Source organism: Gymnoscopelus microlampas (assembly GCF_963454915.1).
Source record: "Gymnoscopelus microlampas genome assembly, chromosome: 22".
Classification (NCBI taxonomy): domain Eukaryota; kingdom Metazoa; phylum Chordata; class Actinopteri; order Myctophiformes; family Myctophidae; genus Gymnoscopelus; species Gymnoscopelus microlampas.
The window spans coordinates 18,855,532-18,873,727 of record NC_139959.1 but is presented as its reverse complement, the minus strand read 5'-3'; the positions used below and the strand labels follow the sequence as shown (position 1 = coordinate 18,873,727).

The following is an 18,196-nucleotide window of genomic DNA, read 5'->3' as shown; positions in this document are numbered from 1 at the left end:
CTACAAATCAGCAGGAATCACTGCTGTAATTTCATGTTCTAATAAATATTCATATATAAGGCCAGCAATGTATCCTTTTATCTTCAGATATTCTTTATTTCCATTTCACTTTGAAATAGCACTATAAATAAAGCGTGGGGTCGGCAAAAAAATATTCCCCATAAAATGGGGTCGTGGTATAAAAAAGTTTGTGAACCCCTGATCTAGTTAGCTTAATCTCATATAGGCCATTTTTCAGGTTAGTGTAGTGATACCTGTTGTCAAGAGTAATTAGTGCACAGTACTTGGAGGCCAGTTCTGTCAGTCATTTAGGACACACCAACTTTGGAGAGTTCATGGATCTCTATGGGCCGGGCCCTCCATATGTAATTATGATAATATTTAGACTTTGTAAATATGTTTTATATGGGCTTCAGAGTGTGAAGGCGGACCCAGAACTACATAGCATGATGTACAATATTTTGTATTTGATTATTATAATATATTTTTACGTACATAGAAATCAACCAGTCATGCAATGAATAGTACATTTATAATGTCATGTGGTTGTTATCGCCGCCAGACCGGAGTGGCCGAAGGCGAGGGATTATGTTTTCGATCTTGTGAGTCCATCTGTCTGCCCATCTGTGAGCAGCTAATCTCGGGCACCGATGGACGAACCTCTGCCCCAAATATAGTAGGCCACTTCAGGTTTTGGCCTATAACTCTTGAACCGTAGGTCGTACAATCAAAATGTTTCACTTCCCTGGAGTCCTTGGATCATAACACAACGCCCCATATCGGTCAATTTCAGAGTGGCCCAGGCATTTTGTGTTTTCTTCAAAACAGCGGTGCCCGAAATTAGCTGCTCACAGACAGACAGATGGACGGACAGGGCAAAAACATAATCCCTGCCTGTTCAGGCCTGTCAGAGATTAAAAAAGAAAACATTTTTTAAGAAAACACAACAATTAAATACTTGGAGCTTTCACACGTAATTACATATCAGTGACACCTGCAAACATAATTGGAATAAACAAAACATAAATGTTTGCAGCCAAAATTGAAACAGTCTACCAACTAACGCACACTATGACTATCGAGTCATGGCTCCTTGTAGAAGGTAATGGGTTTTGTTTTATTCTGTAGTCATAACAACTCAGTTAAAACTACTGTAGACCGCTCTTTGGGCACCGGCCTACTTGGGAAACACATAAGTCTGGAATGATGCAAGTTGGGAATGCATCAGTAACACCAGCAAGGTTTATATAACTGCGCGCCATAATAGTCTCACGGGCATGTTAAGTTTGTGACGCCCACACCATCCACCGTCCACCCACAATTGGGTCCCGTTTTTATAGTCTTTGGTATGGCCCGTACAGGGGATTGAACCCCGACCTCAGAATCTCAGGGAGGACACTCTAACCACAAGGGAAGTTTGGATAGTTTGACCAGGCTGAGAATTCTGACCTGTCACCTCTAGGGATCTCCAGATCTGTTCCACCTAATTTGAGATGGACAGCACTGTAGAAGTCATTCCCAACAAATTGTTAACATTGACTGCAGAAGTACAGTACACTAATTTCACCTTTAAAAACAGAGTGCATGTAATCACACACTCACACTCACGCACACACACACGCTCACATGCACAAACACACCATATTGAAAACAAAATGTACTTATGAATACTATAGTATTTTTAGAAGCAAGTACTCTAGCACTTTAACTCAATAATGGTATCACTTGTAAGTGGAGTAATATTTGACCGCAGGAGTACCAATACTTTGAGTCAAGTAATGGGGTTTGTACTTCATCCACCACTGGTTAAAGCATACAACTCTCCACTCTCCATACAACATAAAATAATTTAAGATAAGATGAGCTTTATTGTCCAGAAGGATATTTGACACACAGTGTCTACTGTATCGAACATACAACATTCCATAACATACATTTCATACAGGACAAGAAATAGAAATAAAAAGGTCAAATTAAATGTACAATGCCAGATGTTGAACATAACATTGTCTATGGGCCTTTCCCATCAATAACCAATTGTTTTCATTAAGCTCTATGGACAGGGGTAAAACAAACGTTTATCTATTGAGCTGCACTGTGTGAAGTGTCTTAGGACAACTGGCAGTCAGAGTGCAGGACATGCTTGGAATCGGAAGCAATCTTCCGGTCTGTCTAATAAACCCCTTAACAGACGACGTTGCAAGCGTCATACTGGTTGCAAATGAAACCCATTCTGTCAGGTCTCGCTAGGGCGCGCAGCACTAGCCAACACACAAGAGGAGGTTGGGGTGCGCTGAAACCAGCGCACCCCAAAACAACAGGTTGAGAATTGATTGCATGAAACAATCACCTGTGCATACAGTCTCAATGTTGGTAAACTAGAACCAGGAGACCTGGTACTGCCAGACCCCTAGTGGTTGAAATCTGAATGGCCGGACTTTGCATGACGTGTGTGCAGAGGAAAAGAGGGACAGAAAAGAGGAAAAGAGGGACAGAAAAGAGGAAAAGAGGGACAAAAGAGGGACGAAAGAGGGACAGACAAAGCCTCATGTAGGCCGACCCCCTGGGTCTGGCAACAAATAATTGGTCTATTGTAGGAGTACGGGCTATGCTGTGGTCATGGAGAACTACAGGGAAGTTGCTTGAAAGCTGCTTGGAACGTTAAATGGGTGCATGGATTTTACTGTAGTGGGACAATCCAGATACTGTCATTTAAGTAGACAACCCCCATTTAAAAAAAGGGGGGATAAAACCATACAGTACATCATCAGATGCCTACATGCAGTCTGACTCAAACAAATTAGCGTTTGCAAATAAGGTGTGACTGATACCTGAAATGTATAACACCTGCACCACACACACATGCACGCACGCACGCGCACACACACACACACACACACACACACACACACACACACTCAAGAACGCACGCACGCACACTTTTCAACTTCAACTAGAACTACGATGTACTGCACATGCACGGGAAAAAAGTTACATAACTCAGAGTAAAAGAGTGTATGCAAACTTCTGAAACAAACAATAAATGCAGAATGCAGTCACTCATGTCAAAAGAAAAGGAAGCTGCCATGCTGAGCAATTTCAACTCAACAATATTATGTCATGACATAATTTCCCATATGGATACAATGGAATGTCATCAAATATAAACTCCATTTCAGACATAATACAAAAAATGTATGTACAAATATTATTTATAAAGGCAGGGAACATGATAGATCTGAAATGTGTCATGAATGTTGCATTGGACTGAGTGGCGGTAACAAAAAGAGAAAATAACACAACATTGTATTTACACAGTCACATTTAACATCCATATCCAACTCTAGACGACCACAGTATAAGTGGATGAAGAACTAACGCTGAATGTGATGGATACTGGAGCTGGCATACTGTTCTTAATCAAGAAATCATTTGGCATTTTCATTTTATTGTGCTTCAATGTTTGATGTATATTATATTCTCTTTTAAATAAAATGAAGATCCAACGGAGACTGGTGATAAATATGTGCTAGCACACAACCCAGAAGTTATAATTATTTGTCATATACAGTATTCAAAGAACTCCTTAAAACTCCCAAACAATACAAATATGTTCACGCTCTTTAGATTAGTTTGTACATACATATAGTTTCTCATCTCAGCATTCCTCCCTCTGAATAACAACTTTTCACTCTCAATAGCGTTGATTGAAAAAAAAAAGTACCTGATCTCTGTACACCCCCCCACCCCCGCCCCCAAGCAAAACCATGTCCTGATGTGTCACGATTGACTGTTAATGAACCACTCTCTCTTTGATTCGTTGATGGTATCTGGGTTGTCACAGGTGGCCATTAAATGAACCACTCTTTCCTTGCTTCGTTGATGGTGTCTGGGTTGTCGGTGCCGATGATGGCCGTGTCGGCAGACTCTCCACCAGAGTCTCCTCTGCCCTTGTTCTCGTTGGTGTGGTAGGTGCCTTTGTGGCGGAACATGTAGCGAATCAGGACCACCAGAGTGCACAGAATGCTGAAAATCACCACCGCGATAATGCCTGCAGAGGGGACAGCAACCAAACATAGATAAACAAAGACTGACAAAGGGACAGGAAATGTATAGTCTTTTTTCACCTGTCTCCAAACTCCCATTTTTACCAGCTTGCAAAGCACGCTGGTCTAAGAAGAGACTGAGTCAGGTCAACACTTTCTAGACACTTTTTCATCATAGGCTGCTCTTTAAGCCAATGGGGATACTTCCCCATACTCTGAACTCCCAAGCTATGGTACTAGACACGCCTCTCGCCTCTATGGCAGTGTTGCCAGATTCTGCGAGAGAAATAAGCAACAGGTCTAAGCCAATGGGGAGCCATTAGCAGTGTTGCCAGATTCTGTGAGACAAATCAGAGAAAACAGATAGCATAGTCTTGTTATAATTTTTTGGGAGAATGTTGTGTTTAATCGATGTTGTGACCACCTGAACAGTAAAAACCTTGCCTGAGCTTGCCACAGTTCAGAAACAGCTCTTATGCATTTATATCTCGTATAAATTCTGATTCTGGTACATACAATTTTAGATTGCTCAAAATTACATACAACTACCAATGAATCAGAAGTATTTTTAATTATCCCTTCCTCCTCTACGTCCTTGATTCAATAACACTGTGGTATTTTAGTTCCAAACGTAAAGTCTGCCAACAAAAAGGGGTGTTTCTGGACAGTGATCTAAGTTTTAGTACACAGGTTAATATAGTTGTACAGTCTTGTTTTTACCAGCTTGGAGATATTTGTAATTGTTATCTCCACACTTAATTTTATCTGATCAAGATACAATTCCTTATACTGGCGTCTGGTGAACATTTCCAACGACAAATCCCCCAAAACCCAGCATTTGTTTGTTTTGTTTTTCCATAAAGGGAAGAAAACCCCAGTTTTAGCCTCCTTTCAGTGATTACCGTATCGTTTTAAAGTAGACTACTTACTTTTAAACCTGGTATAGACTGAAGGCAAAAGGTGACAGGGGCCTTAAGCACCAGGGCTCCTCACTACTTAATTTAATATTTTATTGTATTCTTATTTTTGTTTATTGTTTGTATTCGTCTCACTTCATTACTATTTTACAGAATGTTTTTTCTTCCTGTAGAGAACATATGTTATCAGACAATAGAGCAGGCATCCTGATATCAGCTTGAACACCAGGGCCCTGAGTTATGGGTGAAACATGTCAGGTTGACAGTGAGACGACAAGTATGGAGTTAGGCTAAAATATGACACTAAAATATGAATTTGACTGGTTAGATCTACATATCAATATTGTCCACAAAATAAATAGTTTTGCACACCTATCAGGTGCTATACATACAAATACAGAATATAATTATTATTAAATAATAAAAGCACACTGTACCGCCAATGATTGCAGAGTTCCTGTTGACACCATCAGGAATCACTCTCTCCTCATTGAAGGGGAACTCTGCATCTAGACACACAAAGAGATTGGATATGCTGTATATGGAGAAATCATACAAAATAACTGAAACAAATGCACCGATTTTCATGGAAACCTTATTGGAATGATCAGTAGGCTGCCCCAATTAGCGGATTAACTTTTGGGACGAAGAGTTTAAAGGTCAAGGTCACAATTCAGGTCCACAAAATCGACCCTGATGTAGGAGGACATTATAGGAGGACATTATAGGAGGACTCTGATATAAAAGCTTGCAGTTAACAAAAACAATACAACAATGCTTTTGGCTCACTAAATACATCCCACAGATAACATTTTAGGCATTATGAAACTCACTCATACCCTGCCTGACTTCCAGACACCTGCCTCCTCACCAATGCTGCTCAAAATACAATAACCCAGCTGTTGGCATGTTGGTGGCTACAAATGATCTGTTTGCTACTCGAGGGGGAACCTTTATGGTTAACTGTTATGGTTAACCAATGTGTTAACAACACAGAGATAACGTGATCCCAAGATGTACTACTCCATCTACTTCCTGTTTAAAGTCTTTGGGAAATCGCCTGTATCTCGGCTCCTGTGTTTTACTATGTATTTTTGACGAGACATTTCAACGGGAGGTCACAGTGACATCATTTTGTTTTTCTTTCGCGGAAGCACAGTGAAACCCTCCGTTATTAGCAACCATCAGGGGACTGATCATAGTGGAGATACATATTCTGTGACCACTTGAAAAGGTATAAGAAAATCGAAATATCGCTGGCAGTGGTGATGATTTAATGATTTATGTATTTATTTATTCTGGCAGTGAATGAGTTAATGATATTACATTGATATGAGGAAACCTGGATCGATGTACCATGATGGTTCGGTTATACGATTATGAATTGCTTCACTGAAGCTTTGCAGTTAATTCTACTTTAGTATTAAGTAAACTTCTGCGGAAGACTGATCAAACGTTTACAAGTCATTAGGTCTGCCTCTCATTCGCCTCTCAATCTTGTGGCATTTAATTTTTCATGAGAGCACTGCATGCGAGGTAAACAACCAACGGCAACACTATTCACAGTGCATCATAAAAAGTATAACATCAAAAGTTCAGTAGATGTGAGCAACAAGGGATCTGTGGATGCACAACAAGCAAGATAACGAAGCCACAGAGATCAAACAGATTTTCCAGCCACAACTCAGCAGTGGTGTGAAAATAACTCAAATGTTTTACTTAAGTAAAAGTACCAATACTGCAATGTAGCTTCTACATACTCTGTTACAAGTAAAAGTCCAGAATTCAAAATTTACTTGAGTAAAAGTACAAAAGTATTGGTATCAAAATGTACTTAAAGTACCAAAAGTAAAAGTACTAAAATGTTTGAAAATAGCACATCTCCAAGCTCACAACGCGCCGCGATGCGTTGTGAGCTTGTAAATATTAACATTGTCGGGAGGAAAACTTAAAATGGAAAAACAATAAACAATATTCCAATGGGTCCTATTGCAGTTATTTAGTCACAAGCTCTTTTTAATACTTTTCCTTTGTTTTTTTTAAAGATTTTTACCTTTAGGTATAGAGCGGATCCTGCTCTATACCTGACTTTGTCCGTGTTCACCGTCAACGTTCTGATTGGTCAGACCCGTCAACGCTCTGATTGGTCAGACCCGTCAACGCTCTGATTGGTCAGACCCGTCAACGATCTGTTTTTGTCAGACCCGTCAACGCTCTGATTGGTCAGACCCGTCAACGTTCTGATTGGTCAGACCCGTCAACGCTCTGATTGGTCAGACCCGTCAACGCTCTGATTGGTCAGACCCGTCAACGCTCTGATTGGTCAGACCCGTCAACAAAGTGATTGGTCAAGCTTCACGTGACACATGGCTATAAACACATTATAAACACATATCGATGACATAATGTATCAAAGGCGCCGCTACCTTCACACAGGGTGTGATTTTTAGCGGTGCTGGCGCCCTGCTCTATACCTGGCTTTTCCGTCAACGTTCTGATTGGTCAGGTCTGTCAACGTTCTGATTGGTCAGGCCCGCCAAGGTTCTGATTGGTCAGGTCCGTCAACGTTCTGATTGGTCAGGCCCGTCGAGGTTCTGATTGGTCAGACACGTCAACGCTCTGATTGGTCAGACACGTCAACGCTCTGATTGGTCAGACACGTCAACAAAGTGATTGGTCAAGCTTCACGTGACACGTGGCTATAAACACATTATAAACACATATCGATGACAAAATGTATCAAATGCGCCGCTACCTTCACACAGGGTGTGATTTTTTCTTTTTTGGGTGGCTTTTTATGCCTTTATTGATAGTTCAGTAGGTAGAACGGGGAGAGAGAGATTTGGGGACTGACACGCAGCAAAGGCCGCCAGGATCGGGACTCGAACCGGCAACACGCTGTCAGGCTACATTGTAACTTAGGTGCCCGGACCTCTAGGCCAGCAGTCCAGGATACTTTGTAAATATTTATAAAACCTACAGACAGATCTAACCAATTTCAACCTGCTGCGTCCCTATTTTAAGTCATAAAAGAACCATCGACGACACACTAATTACTGATTAAACTGATTGAACTCGGGTATGGCCCCTCCCCTTTTCAGTCCTCTCCATCCGGTTGCTCCTGTGTTTATTCCTACTACTGTATAACAACAACATTACATGTAGCGGCGACAGATTCTGCTTTTAGCAGTTAGTCAGGTGTACAGTACCTGTGTTGTCCAGATGCCAGGGGTCCGTGGCAGCAGACATAGGTGGGATGGTGAGAGGCGACGCCCCACAGTTGGACTCTACTAGTTTACCCTGGAAGGACACGGGCGAGGCTGCCGCTGGCTGTGAGACTGTGGGCGGGGTCTGGGGATGCACAGGGTTTCTCAGGGCAGACTTGAGGGGCGCTACTCCGTTGAACTGCACTCGCGAAAGACAACCGATGAACCCTGGGGTGTTGAAACGCTCTATGAGCACTGGGTCCATGGGGCCGGTCTCTGAAAGTGAGACAAAAAACAAACAAAAAAAAACATCAGAACTGATAAGAGACTTGTTGCTGCAACGTGACATCACTATGGTCACCACAGTTCTGTCATTTATGAAGTAAGAAATATGTCATTATGAACAATCAACATTATATTGTGCCCCTACATCTGTATAATGTTATCCTATTCATTCCAGTGTTGATTTCGTCAACTAAAACTGAACTGTGACGAAAAATTTTCAGTGACAAAAACTAAATAAGAACTAAATAAAAACTAGGCTACGATGACTAAAACTAAGACTAAATATATTGACAATTTCGTCAACAAATAAAAACTAGACTAAAATGTTAGGGAGGGTCTAGTGGAGCAGAGATCCAGTAGAACTAAAAGACAAGTCATTTTATGTTTTGTTGCGCTCTGAAAATAGCCGATCTACAAGCTCACAACGCGTCGCGCTGCAACGCGTTGTGAGCTTGTAGATCGGCTATTTTCAGCATGCAACCAAGTGTAAAATCAGCCATTACAACGCCATCACGGCCATTTTAGTCAACTAAATCAACTGTAGATTTAGTCGACTATAATCTTATATTTAGTCGACTAAAACTAGACAAAAATTAAAACATTTCAGATGACTAAAACTAAATGGAATTTTATTCAAAAGACTATGACTAAAACTCAATAAAAATTTGCTGTCAAAATCAACACTGATTCATTCTCAAAGGACACAATCAATTGAGCTCTTTCCCAATTCAGATGTGAACTCATGCTACAAATACCAGCCAGTGGCCACTGGCCAGTGGTAATAGATGGTTACACTTGCTGCTGATATGAATTTATTGTCATGCTAGTAGTTACCCAGGAATGCAAAGAATCAGAATCAGAATGAACTTTATTGTCATATCACTGGTTTACAGGTGTCAAGAGGAAGAGAGGGAGAGATCAATAAAAACTGATCTACATATTTACACACAGTACATGAGGTAAGGCATAATGTGTGTGAGTACAGCAGCAGATATACAGTATACTGTACATGCTATGGACGTTAGTTAAGCGAGAATAATACAAATCAGCACGTTGTACATGGGATTAAGGTGCAGAGTGTCAGCGTGTGTTGACCACATAGTCAAACTGAGGAGTGAACTTTTACAAATATGAGCTATTAGTAAACATGTTATAGCCAATTTATCAGAACCGTCACTGCACTACAAAAGTTGATTGTCTTAGACTTTAAGACAGGCAGACACACGCGAGCGTGCATGCATATTTGTGCATGCGTGTGTCCATGCACCATTTGAATGTATCTCGAGAGCTGGGATATGTATCATGTCATCATCAATGACATTCAAGCTATGTGCCTTCAAGGGGAAAATGTAATTTGAAGTGAAACAAATCAAATCAGAACTGTAAGACGACATCACTATGGCTCCAAATGATGTCATTACATCGGTTAAAGGTTAAATGACATTGGAAAGCAGTTGGCTGCAAGCCACCTGTCTAATGGTCTAGTAGTATCTGTGTGACCCCTCTCTTTATCTCTGGCTCTGGTTCTTTCTTTCAGGCACACTGGTTCGCAAAGAAGGGAGATTCCAGACAAATTAAGCCTATAGTTTAATTTAACTATTATTACATTGACTGGAATTCATTAAAATACAACAAATCATGACATTTAGACATTTTAATTGTATTTGAAACTAAAAGTAATTTTCATATATTGCCCCAACGCACGCACGCACACCCACACACACGCATGCACACATGCGCACACGCACGCACACGCACGCACACACACACACACACACACAGGCATAATGTAGGTGGATGTGGCTGGCTTGGATTTCAATACCAGTATCACGCAATCCTCTGGTACCATCTAGTGGACAGTATACATCATTACAAGCTCATCTCTATTTTTTCCACTGTGGGTGAGTTGCGCACCATCGCAAAGATCGAGCCCTTCCTCTCCTCCAGTGACCTGTTGAGAGTTGTCCTCATGCTAATGCTGCTGCCAGGCTTGTGACAGGTACCCAAGGGCCCAGCATTCGCCTTTGAAATCGAGTCTATATAGGAGGTGACGGTTCATATGAATGGCCTGTAGTTTCGCTGTTTTACACCTGCTCGTGTCAGAAGAAATAACTCTCAATGCAAGTGGGTGGGTTTTAGACGAACTTTAGACTTGATTTTCTTACCTTAATAAACACTGTCATAAATACTATATGCTTTCAGTCGCTAGTTTAAAGTCTTCTTTCAATCACCATGACATGTGTTTTGGTAAATTATGGTCCCATTTATTTTAACATTGATGATAAAGTAGGGTATGCTCTAGGAGGGGCGGGATGATTTGATTGACAAGCTACACAACCAATAGCATTCATTTACGGTTGCACAGGATATGACGCGATATAGAAAGATGGCGGATTTGAAATTGCTGAAACATAGGCTTCATTTACAGTCTGTAGAGTATGGTGGCGTAACGCTGTCCATTTCTTTTTACAGTCTATGCAGGTACCATGCTAAGAGAGCACATCTCACCGGTCCTCGTCTCTCTCCACTGGCTCCAAGCGAAGCGTAGAGTGACATTTAAGATGATCTTGTTTTGTGTTCAAAGCCCATAACGGTCTTGCGCCTCCCTATGTTGTGGAACTCTATAGACCAATGTCCCAGCTCCAGGTCACTCAGATGTGACAGTCAGCTGTACATGAAGACTCCACGGTAGAGGTCTTCACGGGTCAAATATAAATACCCGAACCCAAATGGACCCGTGAAATGTTTACCCGGAACCGAATGGACCCGGCCTATGGTCCAAATATGAAGGACCGATACCCGAATGGACCCGCGAAAAAAATACCCGTGACCGAATGGACCCGGGCCATTATTAGAAATTGAGAACCGGACCCGAACAGCACCGAGAGCTGTCGGAAACCGACCCGTATAGAACCGTGATATACAAGAACCGAACCCGTACACAACCCGAGCCTCCGAAAAACCCGAACGCAAAATTGTTTGCCAACGTCATTAGTACAAGTTGTCCAGCATTAAATAAGATTTGTTTCATACTTTCTTACCTAAATGTTAACGTAGCCTCCGTGGTTGTGATGTATAATCCCAGTCAATGCTCATTGGACAGCTATACAAAAATAAATCCACGTTCTAGATGTTTGTAATCCTTCTTCATTGCCAACTATAATCCACGTAAATGTCTAATGTTAAACCACATTTAATGTTGTTTAACATTATAATTGGCTTTGGAGTTTCCATTGTGCTTTGCAGAGTATACCGGTAACAACATGCTATGATATTAACTCGACTATTTTACCATTTTAACCATTAACCAAAGCGTTACGTTAATCGACAATATTTGATATAACTGGTGTATATAAATGAGTGGGTAAAATATGTCCAAGGATTGGTCGTGATGTCATATCAGATCGCCGAAGAATCCTTGCTATTTTTAAAACAACATGGCATAGCGTCCGTCGCTACTTCCTTGTTGCATAGTGACGTCACTGTCGAATCCTTGGTATCTTTGTCCTAGACTTTCAACGTGTGTGTTGATGATCAGGGCCGTTAATATTGAGCTGTAGTCTTTGCTCGTGGTTGTGAAACACTAAACAGGATTATTATTTCATGTCAACATTCAAGTACAACTATCAGAAGATGTAACTCAGGTAAAGTAATGCGCCACTCTGCAAGTTTAACTAAAGTTTTCCACCTGTCCAAAGTTATTTACAGACAGAGCCTTCGGTCAAGAAAGACGATCATCAAGGCTAATACAGACATATGTTTTAATCATCCTATCCTTGTTAATATATCGCCATTTAGGTCAATGATATAACATTATGTAGTGATATGATAATATAAATAGCAGCCAGTCATTGACTGGGTCACTGCCAGTCTGTCTTCTTCTGAGCGACCTCCCTCCCTCCACTCGGGTATTAGTGGAACCGTGCATTTCACAGTCTGAGCCCCGAGAAACCCGCTCGCCGGGTCAACTCGGGTATTAGTGGAACCGTGCATTTCACAGTCTGAGAACCGAGACCCGAGACGGACTGTACCGGCTCCGACCCGGACCCGGAGTCACTTCTTGTGAATGGACCCGTGACCGAGCCGGGTACGGGTCGGATCCCGGGTATTTCGGGTTACATGCCTAACCCGACGACCTCTACTCCACGGTCTAGCACGGTAACGACGGGCGACCGTGCCTTTGCTGTGTTGGCAGCGGAACAAACTCCCTTTGAGGATCAAAGCTGCCCTCACCATAGGGACTTTTAAAAACATGCTTAAAGGAGTAGTTCACCCAAAAAATGACTTATTTTCTATCAATTGCACACCCCATGAAGCCTTGAATCCATGGATTTATTTGTGTTTTTGTGGCATTCCTAAGCTAATAATTTGATTCCTGTCTCCTACCGGCTAATGTATCCGGTAGGAGACACAAAGTAGATTCTTTGTGTCTCCTACCGGAAATACACCCGGGCATCAAATTATTGGCTTAGGAATGCGACAAAAAACTAAATAAATTCATGTATTCAAGGCTTCATGGGGTGTGCAATTGATAGAAAATAAATCATTTTTTGGGTGAACTCCTCCTTTAAGACCCACTTCACTGTAGAGCATTGGTTCTCAAAGTGGGGTCTAGGGACCCCCAGGGGTCCTTGAAGGAGTTCCAGGGGGTCCCCAGCTAAATGATAGATAGTTAGGAACCAAATGGACCCTTATGGCTCTGTAACTCTGAGAGTGTACAAATGGAACCAAATGGACCCTAACGGGTCCATTTGTACACTCTCAGAGTTAAATTAACATCGATTTTACAATATCAATTGGGGTCTAAGAGATATAAATGCCATTAAATTGGGGTCCGTGACCTAATGGATGTCAAAATGGGGGTCCTTGAAATTAAAATGGTTAAGAATTGACTGCTAGAGCCATACAAATCTTCTCTTATGGGGTTCTTTGGCATATCTTTTCAAATGGGGTCCGTGGGTCATTGACATGAAAAAGTTTGAGAACCACTGCTGTAGAGGACTCCTAGGTTCACTTTTTGTTTTGTGGGTTGTGGGTGCACGCATAGTTTTAGTGTGACTGAGTTCTTGTTGTCCTAGTCTAGTCTTCTATGTCTTGTCCTGTGGGTTTTCTCTTGTTTCCTTCCTTTCTCTTTCTTTGGACTGCGGCACGGGCCAGTGTAATAACTGGATGGGGTGCGTACTACACATTCCGGACCTATGAACCTATCTAAGTGCTCTTTTATGCAGTACAGTAGTGTCAGAAAACAAACAAAAAAACAGTAAATCATGTTGGTGTCACATTCAGAGGCTGAGTGAAACATGTCTGTCGGTGTTTACAGTTTGAGAGTTAAAGTTCTCTTTTTGGTGTTTCATTCAGGGTCTGTGTGAGCATTCAGGTGGAACATGTCTACAACTAATAGGTTTTTAAAAGGTTGTGAAGCTGTCACTCACCAAACACTCTCCCCAGGAACAGATTCTTGACCAGGTTGAACTGTGAGTCTGAGGAGTCTGGGAGAGAATAGATGACTGGAGGATAATGATCCAACTGAGAGAGAGAGAGAGAGAGAGAGAGAGAGAGAGAGAGAGAGAGAGAGAGAGAGAGAGAGAGAGAGAGAGAGAGAGAGAGAGAAGTAAAACACAGTATCAAAGGCAATACCACATCTGAATTAGCAAAAAATCTGTATTAGTATTATTATTATTGTTGTTGTTGTCGTTACTATTACTAATGCTGCTACATTGTCTGAAGGAAGTCAAATAAACATGTTTTACTCTTCTTGTACGTATACCTTTTTTTAGATGTAACAAAAACAGAATAACTTGTCACTGTATTCCCTTGTTGTTGTTTTTGAGTACCTGATATAAATATAATGTATTATTCTTGGGATACCTTAAATGTAAATATGTTTATTGCTATTGCACTGTTTATATTTATTTGTACTTTGTATGCAAAGCCAGCCAATTGATGAGTTGAGTTGACTGTTGTGACCTCACTTGCCCTACTGGGGTCAGCCTATCAGTGTGTAGAAGGTGAACGTATGTGTGTATGCCCATTCCCATGTACGTATATGTCCTGATGAAGTTTGACGTTGACGACGCAATAAAAATACAGCAGAGCTTTTTCAGCATCACCAGTGTGCAGACTCTGATGACTGTTTTATGATATGTTTGCTTAATTGTCCTGCACCTGGGCCATGGATGTGCGTGCGCTACTGTACCTTCTTCATACAAAAACAGAACAACCTTGAACCTTGGGAAAAAACAGAAGAGGAAAAAAACTGCAGGGGGAGTTGTGAAGAAGAGTAACAGTTCATATCCCACCAGTGCTGGTATCTAGAACTCATTAAAGGAAAGTGGAGATGGGGAGTTTACTTTTGTTGCTTTGTTGAATTGCTGCATTGGGAGCAGAGCAGGTCTGAAGGGTTGACAATTTGTGATGTTTGTGTTTGTGTGTATGTAAATAGGTGTGTGTGTGTGTGTGTGTGTGTGTGTGTGTGTGTGTGTGTGTGTGTGTGTGTGTGTGTGTGTGTGTGTGTGTGTGTGTGTGTGTGTGTGTGTGTGTGTGTGTGTGTGTGTACGTACATGCGTGCGTGTGCGTGCTAATGTGTTTGTGTCACCAAGAGCCTTCCATAAAGAGAATTGTCTTAAACCCACCTCGCCTACACACTTGTTCTGTATTTATCTGCATGCGAGCACACACACACACACACGCACGCACACGCACACACACACACACACACACACACACACACACACACACACACACACACACACACACACACACACAGTCGCATAACGAGGGTGGGAAGAGAGAGAGAGAGAGAGAGAGAGAGAGAGAGAGAGAGAGAGAGAGAGAGAGAGATTGATCAGGGCACAGTCTAATTAGATTTGTGTGTAAAAGCTCAGTCTCAGAGTGTCAGTGTTGTGGGTTTTGTTTTCTATGGTGGCTGGAGGGATGATGGAGAACAGTGATATTGGGTTTGACGTATTTACTTATTAGTAAGGAGAGTGTTGATTCCACAACGCAATGGAATGCTCTACCAACAGCCCTGAACATTTTAGCATTAAGCATTAAGGTTTAACGCTGACCTAAAAACATGGCTCCCACGACCATTCAATTTGGACTTAGACAAATGTGTTCCTCCCCACAGGGTTGTTAGCAGCTCCCTGTGAGAGACATCTATGTTGCATAATTGTTTTGTCCAGTTGTTTCAGTGTTGAATGTTTAACTTTTGTGTGTGTTTTTTTATTGTTGTACTGCCTGTCAATCAATCAATCAATCAATCAATCAATCAATCAATCAATCAAGCAATCGTCATAGCCTCCACACAAAGGTCCCACAGAGGAACACAGCCAGGAGGGGAGACCTCCTTGTTCAACTTTACTTTACCAATTATTGAAGAGCAACATGTCCCATTCAGGATCCTCTATTTTGTCTCTGAACGCTGTTTGTGTCTCTCAAAGGACAAGGACACTTTGGTAGAGGTTTGGGTTGTGTGTGCAGTTACTGTGCCTTATGATATTGTAACTCCAAAGGTGGGCGAGAAATCAAAAATAGTTGCTATATAGATTAATAGCTCATTCAAAATATGCTATAAGAAATTCAACATCCTGTTGATTTTACAAAGATCCAGATCCACAGATCTTGTCCAGGGTTTCTTCCTTCACCCATGATATGCCCAAAAATAGGGACACTATAATTGTGTAAGTGTAATGTCAAGTAAAAGGTATCCTACTATAATTCTAGTAACCTCACGGTGGTGGAGTCTTGGTTGGTTTTGGTTGGGGGGACTCTTGATCAAACTGCGCATGCGTCGTTGCCAGGTTTCGCGAGAGAAACAAGCAGTAAACAAGGCCAAACCAAACGAACCCTACAAGCAACGAGGTCTATCAAAAGAAGGCCAAACGAAGCGCCTTCACACATATACCTAGCCTGGTAAACCCTCCCTCCGGAAATCTCATTTCAATTCGATTTCAGAAAGGAGTCTGGTCTGAAACGCCTTTCTGCAATAATCGCTGTGGGCTGGAGTTGGGCGGGAGTAATACCGTTGACTGACAACCCCTTCAACCAATGATCGTTTTTCCCCTTCAGCCAATGAGCAGTTCAATTTGACGAGCTCCAGACTATGTGACGCAACGGGACTTTTGGGACGGCCATGCCGAAAATAGGTTGCCTTATTGGGATACATGCGTGTCACTCCCCGCCCCTGCCGGTTCTCTAAATTTATATTTTTAAATAGGCTCTGTCATGATTAATTGACCACATATATGAAGTTAAACAACTAAATTCTATCCAAACGATATCTTATAAGTAAATTCCGTGCCTCAAAAAAGAAGTTTGAAAGCGTTATAAAACTGAAAGTAAGAAGTGAAGGCACTCGCACAAACAACAATGGCTGCCGTTCGTCTTTTTTCGGCGGCTCTCAGGCTGCACTCGGGTTCATTCGGGCTCACTCGAACTCGCCACCTGATTGGCCAACTGTCGCTGTCAATCACAGAACAATGAGCGACGACGCTGATAGGCTCGTCGGCTCGGCGAGCAGAGCGATTATTGGAGAAAGGCGTTTCAGACCAGACTCCTTTCTGAAATCGAATTGAAATGAGATTTCCGGAGGGAGGGTTTACCAGGCTAACATATACCTTGCCTATTGGAAAACAGCCGATCTACAAGCTCACAACGCGTCCCCACACCCACCTGCGCTTTCACAACCAACGCCAAAACACAACACCACCAATATTGCCAATAAAGCGCTTACAATAAGCGAACATGGCAACACCGCAACACCGAGACACATGATTCCATTCACTGCGAGACCGCGAGTGCGTTCCGTTCACCGCAGCACATCAACTGCACAACAGAAACACGGTGACATCATTTACGCACGTTTACACAGAAAACATTCTTACAGATGTCTCTCTCTCTGTGTGTGTGTGTGTGTGTGTGTGTGTGTGTGTGTGTGTGTGTGTGTGTGTGTGTGTGTGTGTATGTGTGTGTGTGTGTGTGTGTGTGTGTGTGTGTGTGTGTGTGTGTGTGTGTGTGTGTGTGTGTGTGTGTGTGTGTGTGTGTGTGTGTGTGTGTCTGTGGTGGGGGGGGTGGACGGGTCCGCGGCCTATATGCGTGTCAACGCATACACGGCTCGAGGGAGGGAGAGAGAGAGAGCGAGAGCGTGGGAGGGAGGGGGAGAGAGACACAGAGAGAGAGAGAGAGAGAGAGAGGAGAGGGGAAAGAGAGAGAGAGAGGGGGAGATAGAGAGAGATCCGCGCGCCTGGTGTAGCCGCTATCATTGATAATCACTTGGATCTAAACAAACGCGCTGGACGATCTGTGTGTGTGTGTGTGCGTGTGCGTGTGCGTGCGTGCGTGCGTGCGTGCGTGTGTGTGTGTGTTTTTTGCGACGGGACGACGGGAGCATGTACCGTGGTGTGTGTGTGTGTGTGTGTGTTCGTGTTCAGGAGCATGTACCGTGGACTTTACTATATAACTTGGGGTCCAAGACATAGAAATGCCATTAAATGGGGGTCCATAGCCCTAATGCATGTCAAACTGGGGGTCCTTGAAATTAAAATGGTTGAGAATCACTGCTAGAGCCATAAAAAAAAAACGCTCTTATGGGGGTCCCTGGCATATCTTTTCAAATGGGGGTCCGCGGGCTAACAAGTGTCAATTTGGGGGTCCTTGACATAAAAACGTTTGCGAACCACTCCACTACACAGTACAAACTCACTTTCGATCCCTGATACTGTCTGTTCTCGGCGCATAAGCC

At 42.3% G+C, this 18,196-nt stretch overlaps 1 protein-coding gene across 1 annotated transcript in view; it reads right to left on the bottom strand.

Annotated features, from left to right (window-relative positions):
* Nucleotides 1-3,851: 3,851 nt before the first annotated feature.
* LOC311038544 (contactin-associated protein-like 2) overlaps nucleotides 3,852-18,196 on the bottom strand; it is a gene marked incomplete at both ends in the record, with an annotated part of 156,534 nt that continues 142,189 nt past the window's right edge. Inside the window, 4 exons of the mRNA XM_084048117.1 lie at nucleotides 3,852-4,051; nucleotides 5,401-5,472; nucleotides 8,173-8,445; nucleotides 13,887-13,980. Of these exons, the coding sequence (XP_083904243.1) occupies nucleotides 3,852-4,051; nucleotides 5,401-5,472; nucleotides 8,173-8,445; nucleotides 13,887-13,980 (639 nt within the window). The remainder of the gene's footprint in view (nucleotides 4,052-5,400; nucleotides 5,473-8,172; nucleotides 8,446-13,886; nucleotides 13,981-18,196) is intronic.